General features: G+C 43.6%; 1 protein-coding gene across 1 annotated transcript; it reads left to right on the top strand.

Annotated features, from left to right (window-relative positions):
• The first annotated feature begins 1,481 nt into the window (after window positions 1-1,481).
• On the top strand, window positions 1,482-14,299 carry LOC103805238 (titin-like). Its single transcript, XM_009077877.1, has 3 exons — window positions 1,482-2,406; window positions 2,914-7,494; window positions 11,730-14,299. Exons 1-3 carry the CDS (start codon window positions 1,482-1,484, stop codon window positions 14,297-14,299), a joined length of 8,076 nt encoding a protein of 2,691 aa, XP_009076125.1.
• The last annotated feature ends 2,872 nt before the right edge of the window (window positions 14,300-17,171 follow it).

Here is a 17,171-nt window from a genome sequence, read left to right as displayed (position 1 = left end):
CAATTCCTCATGCATAGCATCATTGCATTGTAGTACATTCATTCCCTGGAAGATGATAAAGAACGAGAAGCATCTTGTTAGTCTGTAGATTGTTGAATGTTTTCTTCAGGGATTTACGGCATGATAAAGGCATGTTGCATTAGAAACTTTCCCCCACCCTGCAAAAAAGAAAGCAAATCTTACAGAAAAATGTACATTGCAAACAAGTTTGAAAATATTTGATTACTCTGCTCTCAAAGTGTATCAAGTGTTTGAATTGTTTGGCATGCATTTATGTGTATGTATGTGTGAATTTCTCTATATTTGCAAGAGATTGGATGTTTTTACTGCATAAAGTGTTGATTGGCACATTTAGCAACTATAACTCAAAAAATCTTTGTCTTTTTTATTCTAGCTCCTGAAAAAATTATTCATGAGAAGCTAGAGGAAGAGGTTGAAATGGAAGTGAAAGGTACAGTCACCAAATGAGAATAATTAGTACCAGTAATTAGTAATGTTGTGAAGAGCTTATATTTGCTGACATGAAGTGTCTGATGGGGAAAGAAAGACACACTTTAAAGCATATTGGAACATGTTGCATGTTTGTTTTGATATGCAAAGGGTTACCTGCATTATAAGGTTATTTAAGTTTTAAAATATGTTTAAAACTTCAAATTTATAATTGTGCAGCAATATTCTTAACTTTTACTTCATGCTTTGCAGTTGTTCACAGAGCTTTTATCTATTCAATTTCCTTTTGAATGCATGGAATATACTTCAGAAGGAAGTTATACAAATCTTAATCATATTATTTTAAAACAAGTTATCAGCCTAACATTAATCAGTTCAGTGGACACTATTGGATGGACAGATGAAGTATACTAGAAATCATTTCTTGTTTAGTTATGTGAAAGCTACACATTCCCATTGATTCCTTGCACTTTTTTATTACATACATTAATTCATCATTATACATCTCTTACCTTGGCTTGCAGATAGCATATGTGGTTCATGTTGCTTGCTTTTTTCCCTGTGCATAACACTGTGGAGTTAGTGGCTGTATTAGTTCGAATAAACGCCTTCTCATTTCATGTTACTTACTTTTAAAAAAATATATATTTCAAAATATTTTTCTCAATTGTTTGAACATTTAATCTGCAAATAGAGGGGTCAGAAAGGGCGTTTATTCTACTGTCTGCAAGTCAGGTAAGATTTTCTTCTTTGCCACCCAAAGACACACAGCTTTTCCAGGCAGCAAAAACATACACGCAGAAGAACATGTTATTTTGAAATTCATTTTTGCTTGTTCAAGAAGAAATTTCCACAGTCTGAAGAAAGAACAGACAACGAACGATTTTCGTGTCAATCTTTAAAACAGAGCAAGGCGTTGCGTTTATTCGAACAAATATGGTGAGTGAATTACTTTTTTTTCCTGGGTGTGTGATGAAATCTCTTGCATGCCCATCTTTTATTTCAATATATTGCTATTTTTTTACAATCAGATGGTAGACAATGTGTGGCATGTTGTAACCCAGTCTCCTTCTCTTGCAGAGCAGCCCAGCAAGGCGAACCTCGAGGGATCCGGCACAGTGGCGGTGCTGGCCTGCCCCAAGAACCATAAACCCACCTTCACACAGGGCCTGAAATGTAGGTCTGTGTTGGAGGGGGACCCTGCATTCTTCCAGTGCAAGCTGGTGGCATGCCCGGCACCCCAAATGTCCTGGTTTCACAACAACCGTCCGGTCCTCCAGGACTGCCGCAAAGTGATTCGCACTGAGAGTGAGGAGCACACACACCATTCCCGCCTGGAGGTGTGGGATGTGAGGGAGCATGATGCTGGCAGTTACAGGGTATTTGCCATTAACAGCGAGGGCTCAGCTGAGTCCACTGCCTCACTGCTGGTGGCACGCAGTAGGGAGCAGCAGGGCTTAGGTTTCACGGGGAAAGCAGAGTGGATGCAGCAGAGCTGGGAGTGCCTGCTGCAGCAGCGGCAGGAGGACCGTCTGCGGGTAGTGCTCCGCTGCACTGGCTCACCCTTTGACAAGGGCCAGGAGGCTGAGCTGTTCCCTGGGGACCGCTCACCAGCCCGGGGCATGGTGCGAACCATCCGTTTCCAGAGTCTGCCACTGGTGGGGTCTCGCCATCCAGAGCTGGCATGTGGTAGGGAGCGTAGTGGCAGAGTGGTTGATGCTGAGGAGTTACTGGATGAGGAGATCCGTTGGAAGCTGCAAAGGCTGCGGGAGGCAAAGAGGGCAGCACTGAAAAAGAAGCAGGATTCCCTCATGTCCATGTCCCAGGAGGGCTCTCCAGAGAAGCCCAGCCCACCTAAGGTGGCTGCCACGATGGATGGCTCAGAGCCCTTCACGGTGCAGGTAGTGAAGGGGTACTTCAGGCCCAAGGCTGTGAGAGAGAGATGCCAGATGCCAGGTGGGTTCTTGGAGCCCTGCCCACCCCTCTTTGTCCAGGAGGTCAAGCCCCAGGAAGCTGTTGAAGGGCAAAGATGCACCTTCTCCTGCCTTTTCCATGGCCACCCACAGCCCACAGTCACTTGGTACAACAATGCTAAGCCCGTGGGGCGCATCCAGGGCACTGCCGTTCACACCACAGAGTGTCGCTCTACACTGACCTTCCCATCCCTGCTCCCACAGCATGGTGGCACTGTCACCTGTGTGATCTTCAACTCATTGGGCACAGTCAGCACCTCAGCTGCACTCCATGTGAGGAAGCGAATGCCAGCCTATTACTACACAAAGAAGGAAGAGGAAGGGAAAAAAGAGGAGGTAGAAGAGGAGAAGGTGAAGGAGGAAGAAAGGGAGAAAGAGAAGAAGGAGAAGGTGAAGGAGGAGGAGGAAGAAGAAGTTGGTCTGGCCTTTGCAGCACAGCAGGGACTGCCAAGTGTGGTTCCAGACTCAGATTTGCTGTCGCTGCCTGTAGAAATCAAAATCACTGCCCCAACTCCAACACCAGAGCAAGACACAGAGATGAGGGAGACCACACAACTCTCTCCAGACCAGGCTGCCCCCACCATAAAGCACAAATTCAAGTTTTCATTTGATATGGGAAATGAGCCACCCCAAATTGTGGTAGGAGTTCCAGCACACATTCATTGCAATGAAGGAGAAGAAGTGGTGTTGGAGTGTGCTGTGTCTGGGCAACCCCCACCAGGTGTGGCCTGGTCCCTGAATGGCCAGAGCCTCTCTGCCAGTGAGAGGCTGAGGTTTGAAGAAGGCAAGAATGGAATGCACCGCTTACACATTCAAGGTGTCTCTGTTGCAGATGCTGGGCAGTATTGTTGTGTGGCCACAAATGTGGCTGGAACAGCACAGACTGCCTCTGAGCTGACAGTGCAGCCCAGAGCACCCAGGTTGTATAGCAAGGATGGAGAATCTGAGGAACTGCCTGCCATGGACCATGTTCTTCACCTCCAAGGCCTCAGCATACCAAGGAAAGGTGAAAAGGAGCAGATTACATGCCCCAAGGAGGAGGAAGCCCACCTACCTTGGTTCCTGAGGCTGTCTCCATCTCCTGGTGAGCAGCTAGAAGACTGTGAGAAAACTCACTTCGGGGAAAGTGAGATGGAGGAAACAATGGTTCTGGATATCACAGAAGTTTATGCAAGGCAAGAAATGGATTATACAGATGAAAGTGTGAGGAATAAGGATGGTATTTCTGAGATGAGGCAGTACAGGGGGAAAGCTGTCTCTGAGGAAAACAACTTTGGAACAGATACCACTGAGCTGCACCTTAGCATATCCAGGGAAGGGCATGAACTGGTGGCAAAGGACTCAGGTCACTTTTCAGAGGATCTGGAGCCTGAAGAGCACAAGGTGCTACCACATACAGAAACTCTGTCCTGGGGCATCTTGAAGTCATCATTTATAGAAGTGCAAGGGAAAATACATGCCTCTGAGCAGTCTACTCTCTCAAGGAAGTGTGAGGATTCACAGGTTTTTGTTCCTGTATCACCTGTGGTGCAAGAGAGAAGTGATGTTCACATAGAGGAGAGTGATGCCCCTGTCTGGGCAGCAATAACTCCTGATGTTCCTCTTGCAGACGAGCCAAGTTTGCCCCACCTGCAGGACCACATTGCAAGCACACCCACAAAACAGCAGTTTGGCTTTTATGACTTCTCTCCAGCAGAAGAGCAGGAGGAACAGGAAAAGGGGCAAGAGGGATTAGCTGATGTTGAACAGGACATTGAGGTTGATGATCAGCTTTGTAAAGAAGAAATTATTGATGCTGGTGACACCACACACTGGAAAAAGAAAAATGATAGACAAATGCTGCAAGAAATGGAGTCTGATGCAGGCTGCTCTTCTTTGGATCTAATCCTCACTCCTTCTGGCATAGAAAACTCCGGTCAGGTTTTCACTGAGGGAGCTGAGGTTCACCTGGAAGAAGTGCATTTCAGAGAGCAGTTATTGCCATCTGAGACTGATGAGACCAGTATCACATTTGACCTGAAGAAGTTTGTGGAGCCTTTCCCAGCTGCAGAGGCTGTGTATACAGAACAGGCACAGACTCCCACAGCTCTGGAGAGCGTGGAGGTGAGAGTGACTGGGCTCATCTCTCCAGTGCACCAACATGATGTGCTTGTGGAAGAGGTGTCCGTGAGTGAGGAGCTGCGTAAGAGCTACAGGATGCAGCAGGAGGAGGTCAATGCCCGAGAAGAGGCACAGCTAATAGAAATCAGAAGGGCAGATTTGCAAATCCCTAATGGGGACCTTGGCAGTGTCATGTTATCTGCTGAAGAGAGACCTTCTGTTGAATTAATACATGATTCAGAGATGAGTGTCTGCGGGGAGGACTCACTTAAGGAACAAATTCATAGTTTTTTGGTGGAGACCACAGCAGATTTCCAAAGAGGAGTGCAGGAAACACAGGTTTGGGAGAGTGGGGAACAACCAGAGACCACAGACTCCCAGAGTGATAGCTTCATCATGGACTTGAAAAAAGCTGCGCATGAAAAGAAATCCCAGGGTGGGAATCAGGCTGAGGAAGATAGTGGTTCTGGGATGGAAAAGGTCTTTGAGACAGGAATGAGCAACTTCACCTGTGAGATAGAAAGCACAGATTCCCCTGAGGAGATGCTCGAGGACACCCAGCAGGAACCAAACATAACCAAGGACTTCTCTTTTGGGCAACTCCTACTTGGTTCAGTAATGGATGATCCCATGACACAGAAAGAGCAAAGCAAGGAGTCTTTGGGCAAGAAGAGGACTCTCATTGAGGAAGCCTCAGAGAATAGTCTGGATGGAGAAGGACTGTGGGAGAATATTTCTGCAGGTCCAGAGTCCAGTGCTGTTCAAGTCTCAGAGCTGGATCCTGATTTGTCCCTGGCCAATTATTTAAGGTCCACTGGTATGCACGAAACTCCAGATCTCAAAGGGACAGTTCAGAAAGAGCAGGAAGAGACCATCACTTCACTGGAAGTGGAGGAGGTTACCTTCAGCATGGTTTATGACTATTACAACAACCATCAGGAACTTGCCCGGCCCTTCTCTCCTGAGTCAGAAATGTCTATAGAGCTGGAGACTGGGAGCAGAGAGGAGTCACCTGATTCAGACCGCTTCTACACACCTCCCTCCTCAGTGGAAATCTTTGAAACTGCTTCCTCAGCATCTTACCACACACCACTCAGCACACCTGAGTGCTACTCCACACCATCTGAGGGCTCAGGGTACAGCACGCCACCTGAACGCTACTCAACACCATCTGAAGGCTCAGGGTACAGAACACCACCTGAATGCTACTCAACACCATCTGAAGGCTCAGAGTACAGCATGCCACCTGAATGCTACACCATACCATCTGAAGGCTCAGTATACAGCATGGCTCCTGAACAGTACTACACACCCTCCAAGGGTTCAAAATGCAACACACCTGCAGAGTGCTACTTCACACTCTTTGAGGGACCCTACTCTGCATCAGGGGACACCACACCACCAGAGCACTACTGGACACCCACTGGGGAGTATATGGATGCGCTGACCATGCTCCCCCTTAGTGAGAGGAGGCATCAGCCTCCAGACCAGCCCCAGGCTGATGTGTTTAGGATGCCCTGTGAAGCCCTGGAGCCATCAGGCAGGGAGATCCCACCTGCATTCCTCAAGGCATTGAGCAGGAGGAGGTTGTGTGAGGGCAGCACACTGAGATTTGTGGCTGAGGTGGTGGGTGTGCCCAAGCCAGGGGTGAAGTGGTATCATAATAAGTCCCTATTGGAGCTTGATGAGAGAGTGCGAGTAGAGAAGGATGGAGACAAATACATTCTGGAGATCACTAATGTCCGACAAGCTGATGCAGGACAGTATCTGTGCCATGCAGTGAACATTGTTGGGGAAGCTAAAAGTATTGCGCAAGTGGAAGTTTTGCCTGAAAATGGGCAGTCACTAGCACTGCCACCCCCTGTCACCCACCAGCATGTTATACACTTTGACCTGGAGCAAAATACATCTTCAAGGTCACCTTCACCACAGGAAATCCTCCTGGAAGTGGAACTGGATGAAAATGAGGTGAAGGAGTTTGAGAAGCAAGTTAAAATCATAACCAGTCCTGAGTTTAGCCCAGATAAGAAGACCATGGTGGTTTCCCTAGATGTCCTTCCACTTGCCTTGTTAGAACAAGCAGGCTTGGCTGCAGAGGAGAATGAGGATGTAAAAATTGACTTCCAAATAACTGAAATGCCTCCACGCTTTGCAGTGCCCATTGCAGATATCACGGTGACAGAAGGTTTGGAGGCAGTCTTTGAGTGTGTGGTAACAGGTACTCCTGTCCCAGTAGTTCAGTGGTTCAGAGGCAACACCTGTGTGACACCTGCCACAGGAAAGTATGTTGTGAGTCAGAAGGAGGGACTTCACAGTCTGAAGATCCAAACTGTAGGTCCTTCTGATGGTGGTTGGTATCACTGTCAGGCAACAAATAGGCTGGGAGAAGCAATGTGCAAAGGCTCCCTTGTGGTCATGGCTCAGCAGGGAGCAAATGCTAAGACAAGTGGTGAGACAGTCATGGGCTGTGAACCATACAGGCCACAGAAGTGTGACTTGCTTCTGAGTAAGACCGTGAGCCCAGGTGACCAGTCAGAAATAGAGCTGGAGTTTGAGTTTGAGCCGCACAGAGATGACTCAGAAAAAGCAATCCAACTGCTTGCAGTGGCTCAACAAGAGCAGGAGGTGGAAGGGGAGAAGTGTGTCAACATTAGTTTTGATGTGTTTGCAGAGCCATCCCAAGAGGAACGGGTTGAATTTAGGGCAGAGGATTCGGAGAGCTGCAGCTTTGAGTTCCAGGTCACCGAAGCTCCTCCCAGATTTGTGAGGCTCATTTCTGACTACAGTACATTTGTAGGTGCCTCAGCATGCTTCCAGTGTCTTGTGACTGGTTCCCCCCACCCAAGTGTCTGCTGGTACAAGGATGGGGTGTTGTTGGAAGGGGAAAGGTACTGTGCACAAGAAGAGCAGGATGGCTCTCATAGCCTTACTATTGAAAACCTGATGCAAAGTGACAGTGGGCAGTACAAATGTATAGCTATTAACAGGGCAGGAACTGCTGAGACTTGTGCTGTGTTAACATTATACTAAATTTCCATAATTTATTTCAGAGTCTCTTTTGAAATACTAAATGTTCTTATGGTGTTGTTCAGTGCAGGTAAAAATGCAGCACTCATTTTAGGGGCATTGTTTTTCATCTCTTTAGGGATGAAAACCATTCTGTGGGCATATTTCTTTCTCACTTAAACTTGCTTTCTTTGGGGACTTTAAGTGAGTTTTAATCTATGCATAGTATTTGTGCATACATTCTGCACAAAGGTGTATTTCAGGCTCCTTCCAAGCTCCTTACTCATTCTTGTAAAGGTATTTTAATTGACCCTCATTTATGTAGGACTAATTTTTTTTCACATAATGTACATATACCTGCATGTCTGTAACAGTGCAATCACTACCATTTTATGTAGGCTAGAAAACATCTGAAAATGTAGACACCACCTTTTTCTTGTAACCTAGAGGTATGGAATACTAACTTATGCTTACTGTTTAGTTTGGGTATAGTTCTGTGAAAGAACTCCTTAAACTGGTATTCCCTCTTCTCACAATGTTGTGTCAGAACATGCGAGTGTCATTGATTCAAATCCTGTGTTTACAGTTTCTATCACTGCAAAATTCTTACATCCATGGGCCTCATTCTACTGTCTCATGGAATGAAATGACTTTTTTTTAAAGTCAACAGAACTATGTGTTGCAAAGAAAAGCAGCACAATGGGAAGAAAAGTGAAAGAGAGAGAGACTGGACAGGATTTTTTTCTCTATTACCAAGTAATAAACATGAAAGCATATTTTGTACTGTATCTTTAGAAGTTAAAGGGAAAGGAGAGGGAGCATAATGATAAATCAATAATGTTACTGTAAATTCATTGAAATAATTTTGGTTGTCCCTGTATTCTGGTGTCATTTATAAAAAATACATGGTAGTAAAAAAGTAAGATATTTTTATGCAGTTTTCTTGTTTTACATTAGAACTACATCTCTACATATTCCTTTTTTCCTTTTTTTTTTTTTAAAAATTAATAACAGCTAAGTGTGCTATGTGTCAAGCTGACCAGAAATAAATAGAATACATTCAATAGTTATCTGTGGCATTTTCTCAGCAGAAGAGATTTTTACATTAATGTTTTCAATGTGAATATATATTTTTGTATTTAAAATAATGCTAGTATTCAGAAGGAGGAATCAGCAGTAGCTGACGTAATTAAATCAGAACTAAATCTATCTTACATAAACAATGATAAATGGATTAAGAAAATCTCCTAAAATTATGAAAGTTATTAATTAATATTTATCAGAAATAAAATAACTCTCTAATGCATGTGCCAGTTTTCCAGTTGCTTATATGTCAAGGTGAGATCTTGAGTTCAAGAACCCTAAGTAAAAGTTATTTTTACTTTGTTTACCTGTTAATGAGGTTCTTCCCGTTATTCACAAATCATTGTCAGTTGCCTTGCAAATTGCTTTAAGGAGTGTAGTGATTTTAAGCATAAAAGAACTATTCCCATAGAACATTCAGTTATGTTCATGCAATTTCTTAATTCTGAGTTTGATGTGTCCTCACAGTGAGGCCAGCATGCCTCCAAAAAATCAATAACCTTTTAAGACTATCCCATCACTCACCTGAGATAGTAATTGTTGATCAAAAGATTCACTTTACCCAGTTATGTTGCCTGATATAAACTTTAAGTCAGGAGTACAAGTTCTAATCACCCAATACCTGGCCAAAATGACTGAAGTCTTTAGTCTGAAGGCTAATACCAATGTTTCACCTCATTTTCTTCTCAGTCATGACCCCATGTAGGATTTGTATGTTAAAAGGCAGATATAATAGTGATTTCTCATAGGTAATGGTGGTAGGAAAGAGAAGCATGATTGTCTGACCCAACACTGTGCCGGGAAAGAATTACTCCATTATGTGTCCTTAATCCATTCCTTGTGTGGATGTGTAGCATTGATTCATTAGACAGTTGAGGTCCTTAGGGAAGTTGGCACAAATTGCTGATGTTATACGTCAGCTGTGATGTGAGGAGCTTTTTAGATCCGTAGCCAAAGAGGTCAGAGGCCCTTTATTTAGGTCCTAAGCAATTGCAACATGTTTACTTTGCATGTAAAGCTGAATATTTTTAGCAGAATCAAGCCCATAACATGTTTTTGAAGCCATAAGCCAAACAGGTCCAAGTTCATGTTCACATCTGAAACATATTGCCAAGCATCTTTATCTCTACCTGTGTAATGGTGTTTGTGGTTTATATAAGTTTATGTCTTGGGTTAAGTTTCATATATTAGCCAGGAGCACAATCATGTGCTTATGGAGAGACAAAATCTCACCAAAGCTACAATTATTAAATCTAGAGTAATCTTAGGTTTGAATGAACTCACTCTGGGGCAACTGATACAGCCTGACTATTGCTTCAAAATTTTGTGCTTTCATCGGAATCAAAAAGTTCACAATTTTAAATTCAGGTTTCATGTAATAATCATTTCTACAAAACAAGTATCTTTAAAAAGGGATGAATTATGTTTATTTGTCATCAATGTGTACTGAATGTTAAGATGTATGGTTAATTTGTGAAATAAATATGTAAATGATTTAAGTCCATTGCTTTCTTGTGCTTTATTCATTTCACAGACATAGCTAAAATATAAATAAGTATTTGTAGAGTTTTCTGACATAAATATCCAGGAACACAAAAAAGTGCATTAATTTTTGCCACACTCCTGTGTATAAAGCATTCTGATATGTATTAGCATGTGTTCCATTCTGCAATATTTATTTTTATTACGGGCCCAATTCTGCCCCCCATTCTCAAATTCATTTGCACAATTTATTACCATTTTAAAAAGGTTGGTAAGTAATACCAATAATTGCTGTCATTTTTTTTTAACATGATCATCTCTTCTCTGCAGTTAATCACAGTATGTGCTGTGCTATGTTGTGTGTATTATGGCATTTGTGGCAAGGTTAGCAATTATAATAGACAATGAGAAAGAATTGGGTGTGGCATCATCTGTTCCTTTTTTATATATGTTGTTGGAGTGCAGCAAAAATTATTCTCTTTCAATAAGTTTTGAAATTTAAGGCACTGTAATTGAGAAACTTATCAAGGTTCACCACTAGAGTGCCTAGAGACATTTATCCACTCACCCTTTTATTCTTTTTTAAGAACTGTCATACCTTTCCAGCATCAAATACTGTTGGCCTTAACTGAGCAAACTTGACTCAGTGAGTACAACAGTATTTAATTTACAAACATTTTATTTGTGTTGTTCTTTTCATGGATGCCTTGTTCCTTTCCTGAAATTCTCACTTTTCACTGATGTTTCTACTGTCAGGTGTCTTCAGAGAACAGCATGTTCTTGACCCACTGATTCCTCCCATTTTTAAACCACCATTAGAACTAGAGTGGTCCAACGCATAAATGTATAAATTCACTAAAGGCCAGAAAAAGAAAAATCTTCAAGTGCTCTATCCTCTTTTTCTCTGATTTTGTGGGAGTTTTAATATGCCGCATTATGACAGGGAGGAGTTCAAAGCAGAGATTTAAATCAATGATATTAAATCAAGGGTACAGACCTGTGATTTTCATGATAATGGTGCTGTAAAGTTAGGGGTCTAATGACAAAGGACAAAGCTGGTAAGGGGGAGGTAATCTCTTGGTGTATTAGGCAAAAGAGTTTAAAGAGATAAACTAACTGCATCAGAAGTACGGTCAGTATGCTGAAAATATTGTGGTTTGTTAGGGTTTATTTTGTGTTTTTCCAATCCATTCTGGCATTCTGCTTTTTTCTCTTGGTGTTTAAGTCAAGGTCTTAGCGCTGTTCTGCTGTACTTGTTTGTATGGGTGTACATACAAATAGGTATGATGCATACCACTTTAATTATATCTGTAAATGCATCAATGTTGCTTGATTGCTGCTTGCATGGTGCACCCTAGGGGGGATGCCTAACCCATACTGTGATGTCAGGTTTAAAGGGACACCCATGCTGATCCAGATAGGAAGTCCCTAAGTAACCTGACAGCACAGCATGTCTTGCTGGTTTTGGCAGGTATGTATTTGACAGCAAGGAGACTAAATGTTCTTTGATAGCTGCTGTATAGCATTGAGAAATCCTCCTGATATTGAAAAATAGTTGCACTAGCACTGTTTATTTCTATCTATGAGTGTTCTCATAAATATTCTGGTAAAATTAAACAATTTTTTTCCATACAGACATCGCTAGGTCTCTTATTGTCTCTTCTGAGGAAGGAAGAAATGAAGGCTACGGCAGTGGCCTTCAGTTGCCTGATAGAGAGAAAACACTTGAATTTGAGCCTGGAAAACCAGTTTATTTCAGCAAGGCAAAGATGAAAATGGAGGAGGAGGGCAAAGCCCCTGTTTTCCTCAAACAGATCTCAGATGGTGAAGTCCGGCAGGGAGATGTAGCTAGGCTATCTGTAACTGTTACTGGCAGCCCCACACCCAAAATCCAGTGGTTTTTCAACAATGTGAAGCTAACCTCATCCACAGACTGTAAGTTAGTGTTTGCTGGCAATGATCACAGCCTCATCCTCCCATACGTGGGTGTGCAGGATGATGGTGAGTACACATGTGTGGCCAGAAATGTACACGGTGAGACCACTTGCAGTGCCCACCTCCACGTGCAGCAGTGGATACCAGGGTTTCCTTGCTTTGTCAAGGAGCCAGACAGCATGCGATGTGCACCAGGCTTCACCGCAGTCTTTGAGTACACTGTGACAGGAAAGCCGTGCCCGAATGTGATGTGGTTCAAAGGGAGTGAGCAGCTCTTCTCTGACTGGCATCATTGTGTTGCTCACCACCCTGATGGCTCAGGCTCCTTGACAGTGTGGGATTGCATGGAGGAGGACACAGGGCTCTACACGTGCAGGGCGGTGAGTGCCCTGGGTGAGGCCACATGCACTGCTGAGCTCCTCGTGCTGCCTGAGGAGCATGCTGTGTGCAGGCAGAGCCCAGCCTTGCAGCATTCTGCAGTGGCAGAGGACCAAAGCCCCCACTTTTACGAGAAGACTGGTGAGGTTCCTGCCATGGAAGGAGCACTCAGTTTTGAGACAATAAGGGAGCCTCCAGCACTCCTTCAGCTCCAGATGAGCCAGGTGGTGCACATGCTGCCCAGGGAGGATGTCTTGCCTGGCCTGCCACGAATCTGTCTGGCTGTGCAGAGTGTTGAAGAGATGCTCACCCAGGTGGCCACAACACAAGAGTGCAGTGGGCTTCTGGCAGAGTCCCTGCAAACCCTTGCTGCTGGCCCCCAGGGCATAGTGCCTGCAGCAGCAAAGGAGACACAACTGCCAGGCTGCCTTGGGACTGTAGCTGCAGATATACACTTGTCCAAAGAGAAAATCATCCCCAAGGCAGCAGAGCAATTGGCTGCTCTGAGGACAGAGGCTGCCCCAGCCCTTCTACAAGTGTCAAGCACCATGAAGAGCTCTACCATAGACAGTGACCAAATCCAGGTCCTTGAGGGCTTTCAGGCAACACAAGGTGAGCTGAATGCTGAACCCAGATTCCCCTCTGAATTGGCCTTCACTGAGGACCAAACTGTCCCCCTAGAGAACATTTCTTCCCTGGAAACAGCAGAGGAAGATTTTGCTGCAAGAGTACATGAGGGATGGGCTGTGAGATTTCCCTTGCTGCTGGAAGAAAACCAGACCCTGGAGAAGGAGCTTAGGCAGTGGAAAAGGGCAGAGAGACAACCCCATGAAACAATGTACTCTTACCAGCTGCAGCCAAGCAAAGTCCTCAACAAAGAGAATCAGCTCACTGCTCTGGTTCCTGGGTGCTGCAACTTAGACATAAAGTCTCAAATTAGAAATGCACTGATAGCTGCAGTGGTAAGTGAGGAAAACCTCTTGTTTTCAGAATGGTTGGCTGATAAAGCAAACATTCAAGTACAGACAATAAATATCACCAAGGAGAATAAACATACCTTGTGCACCTATGTTGTGACTGCAGGAGGAAGCAGTCCCATAGAAATTCCAGTCTCCCTGGGAGAAGTCAGCATTCAGACAGCTGACCAGAAAATGGTCTTGAAGGAGGCTTTCTATTCTCTTCTTTGTGAGGATAAACATCTCTTGACAGATGAAAAATCCAAAGCATTGCCAGTCTATCCCAGTCTGCTTCTCTCAGGAAAATCCTGTGATGAAACCTTTGAGCTGGAGCCCCAGCAGGCCAACAGGACTATGGAGTCAGAAATACCACTGGAGCAACCTTTGTCTGCACAACTAATCAACACTGTGACTGGGCATGGTCAAATCAAGGATGTGGATGCACCTGCAGCCACTACTGATGTAGCCTCCACAGGTCTTCCCATTGAGATGCCCACAGAAATACTGAAAAGAATGGAGAAAAGGGAAGAAATATGTGAGGAAGAGGGCAGAGAGGGTCTGGAAACTAGAGCTGGGAAGGTAGAGGATGAATTGGTCAAAGAGAGTTATCCCATCATACACAGCAAACTGGTTGACACTGTTGTGGAGGAAGAGGAGAGTGTCAGACTGGTGTCTGTCATAACAAATGTCAGAGAGGTGAACTGGTACTTTGAGGGTAAACTGGTATCTTCAGGCAACAAATTCAAGTGTTTGCAAGATCAGGACACGTACACACTAGTAATAAGCAAAGTGTACGGGGAGATTCACCAAGGAGAGTACACGTGTGAGGCACTGAATCAAGGTGGAAAAAGAGCATCAGCAGCAAAACTCACAGTTGTTAAAAGAGGTTGGATTATGGGAATAAAATACTGCCTTTTTAATACACTGCTTTACTAATGAACCTCCCCTACTATGTGTCTGTATCTTTAGATGCAGATACAATATTAATTCCATCATGCCACTAATCAGAGGTCCCCTTTACTCTCTGGATTGATGGTCTCCTTTTAGCACATTGCAAAGTCTCTCACTTCCGTTACCCCAGTCTTTGGTCAGGAACTTGCTGCTTCATTGCACAAGCATGGTCAGGACAAGATGTATCTCAATCCCAACCACTTTCCCCATTGTTGCCTGGAAAGTGGACCTGCTCTTACCATTTTAATCACTGCTGCACCCTCTCTCACTTCTTAGAGTCATTGCACAGATTCACCACAATTTGTCATAACTCCAGGATAGTGTACTATATGGTTATACCCCATTGCTATTGTACATTTCTATTTCACTTTGTTTTTTCAGTATCACCACAGTGTTTCCTGATGGCATTATGCACCATAAGACTGTCTGTCCACTGAGTCTAGTACTGCTTTCATTTCTTACAGAAATTTTTCTTTTACAGTCACTTTATACCAATTGCAAGTATGTCACCTTTCCTTTTCCTTTTTTCAGTCAGTGATTTCACTGTTATTTTTCAGAATGTCAGCAGGCAGGGTTTTGAGTTACTCTCTGCTTCTCATTTCAGTTGCACCAATTCTGAGGAGAAGGCTCGAATCTCTGGAGGTGGCTGTAAATCATGTGGCCAAGTTTACCTGTGAAGTAGAGATGGCTCCCAATGTCAAGTTCCAGTGGTACAAAGCCGGACGGGAGATATATGATGGGGACAAATACTCTATTCGCACCTCCAACTACCTCTCCATACTGGAGATCCCTAGGCCTCAAGTTGTTGACTGTGGAGAATATAGCTGTAAGGCTTCCAACCAGCATGGCAGTGTAAGCTCTACAGCTGTCTTAACAGTAACTGGTAAGTGCAGACTTCCAAACAGTTCCCCTTTGTAAAATATCTTGGTATATTGTAACGCTTTCACTGCTGTACTTACACATGTTTTTGGTAGGGCTCTTGATTGCCATTATAATAAATAATTCATGCCTGATTTTGGTAGGTGCAAACATAGAGAAGGAATAACTTTTGAGAATGCTGCTTTTAGGTGCTTTCTGTACGTAGAAAAAAGGAATCAGTGTGAAAATTTTCAGAGGGGAAAAAGAAGGGGGAAAGAGAGCAGGAGGAACTAGATTGTCAACAGAATGGGATTGCTTTGTGAATATATTCTTGAAGAAGGCTTATTTAACTTCCAGACAACAAGAAACACACTTTTATATCTGATTTCTTTGGTGTAATAGTCACTGATTAGTGTGATTATCCTAGCATCCCGTGTTTATCCTGCAACTATACTCGCGACTACAACTATACTTCAGGCTATGCAGGTCCACATACCTGCACATCTTTGTGCCGTGACCAAAAGGGAACTCTGCGTTATTGGGAAAATAGATCTTCTTAAATAAACAAAAGATGATTAATGGGTTTCAATTTTCAAACTTTTTGTCCCTTGAGAGCTATACAATTATTTTTTTCTTCAAGCAAAAAACCTCACTATCTTTCGGGCTTTTAGTGTATGATAATTTTTTTACTATGACTTTTCTCTTTGTGGGAGGAGCCTTTATGTGGTCTTTGATAAGTGCAAATGCTAGCTGCTAGAGATTAACAAAAGGTGCAAGAACTGTGAAATGCATGCAAACTTACCCATCTTGATAGAGTGGTGCGCAAACCTGTCAGTCTTGGGGGAGGAATTTCTGGCTTTTGGTTAATTTTCCCTTAGTTCATATATTGCTCCAGAGACTCAAAATGCCTGCAAGCTCTGGAGCAGTATATGGACCAAAGAAGTGCAAAGCCAAAAGCCAAATTTTATCATCTTTAGCATCTCTTATCTCCTTCACTGCTGGTTACTTTTGATTAAGAGTGTCCAGTGACAAGCTGGCCTCTAATGCTCTCTGTCCCCGGCAAATGTGAAGAAAGACCATAAGCTCTGTTCCTCACCTCTGAATAACATTAAACCCCTTTGTTTTGCAGAAGCATTTCCGCCAACGTTTCTTACCAGACCTGAATCTGTCACTACTTTTGTGGGCAAAAGTGCCAAATTCCTGTGTACTGTTTCGGGCACTCCAGTCATCGACGTCACCTGGCAAAAAGATGGCATGACCATCTCACCTTCAGACCACCATAAGATCTCCAAAGTGGAAAATAAACATGTTTTAGAAATTTCCCTTCTCACCCCCAGTGACAGAGGGGTTTACACTTGCAAAGCTTCCAACAAGTTTGGGGCTGATATTTGCCAGGCTGAAATGGTCATTATAGACAAGCCCCACTTCATTAAAGTTTTGCAGTCAGTGCAGTCAGCAGTTAATAAAAAAATACATCTTGAATGTCAGGTAGATGAAGACAGGAAAGTAACTGTAGAGTGGACAAAGGATGGAAACAAAATTCCTCCAGGAAAAGATTATAAGATTTACTTTGAAGACAAAATAGCCTCACTTGAGATTCCTCTGGCTAAGCTCAAGGATTCAGGCCATTATGTGTGCACTGCTTCAAATGAGGCAGGAAGCAGCTCCTCTTCTGCCAGCGTCACCATCAGAGGTAAGATAGTTCTATGGCCCCTTTATCTTTCTTCTTCTTGGGCTCCCCATTTCTTATTTTGCAGGAAAAATACCTCTTTGGGCTGAAATTATGCTGTGAATTCTTCTCAGACCTTCCACCCAGTCCATTCCCCCCTAACTCATCCCCTGCTGCCATCCAGTGCACTGTGTGTTACTTCAATATTTCTTTCACCAGATGATCCAAGAATTGCTCCTGCATGCAGGGGAGAGATGGACAGAGGACAAGCAAAACTGCAGGAAATGCAGCTCAAGCAGAAATTATGCTGATCTCTTGTGGAGTAATATT

The sequence above is a fragment of the Acanthisitta chloris genome, unplaced genomic scaffold (assembly GCF_000695815.1).
Source record: "Acanthisitta chloris isolate BGI_N310 unplaced genomic scaffold, ASM69581v1 scaffold6637, whole genome shotgun sequence".
Taxonomy (NCBI): domain Eukaryota; kingdom Metazoa; phylum Chordata; class Aves; order Passeriformes; family Acanthisittidae; genus Acanthisitta; species Acanthisitta chloris.
Note: the sequence above shows the minus strand (reverse complement) of the source record. Positions and strands in the feature narration are given on the sequence as shown.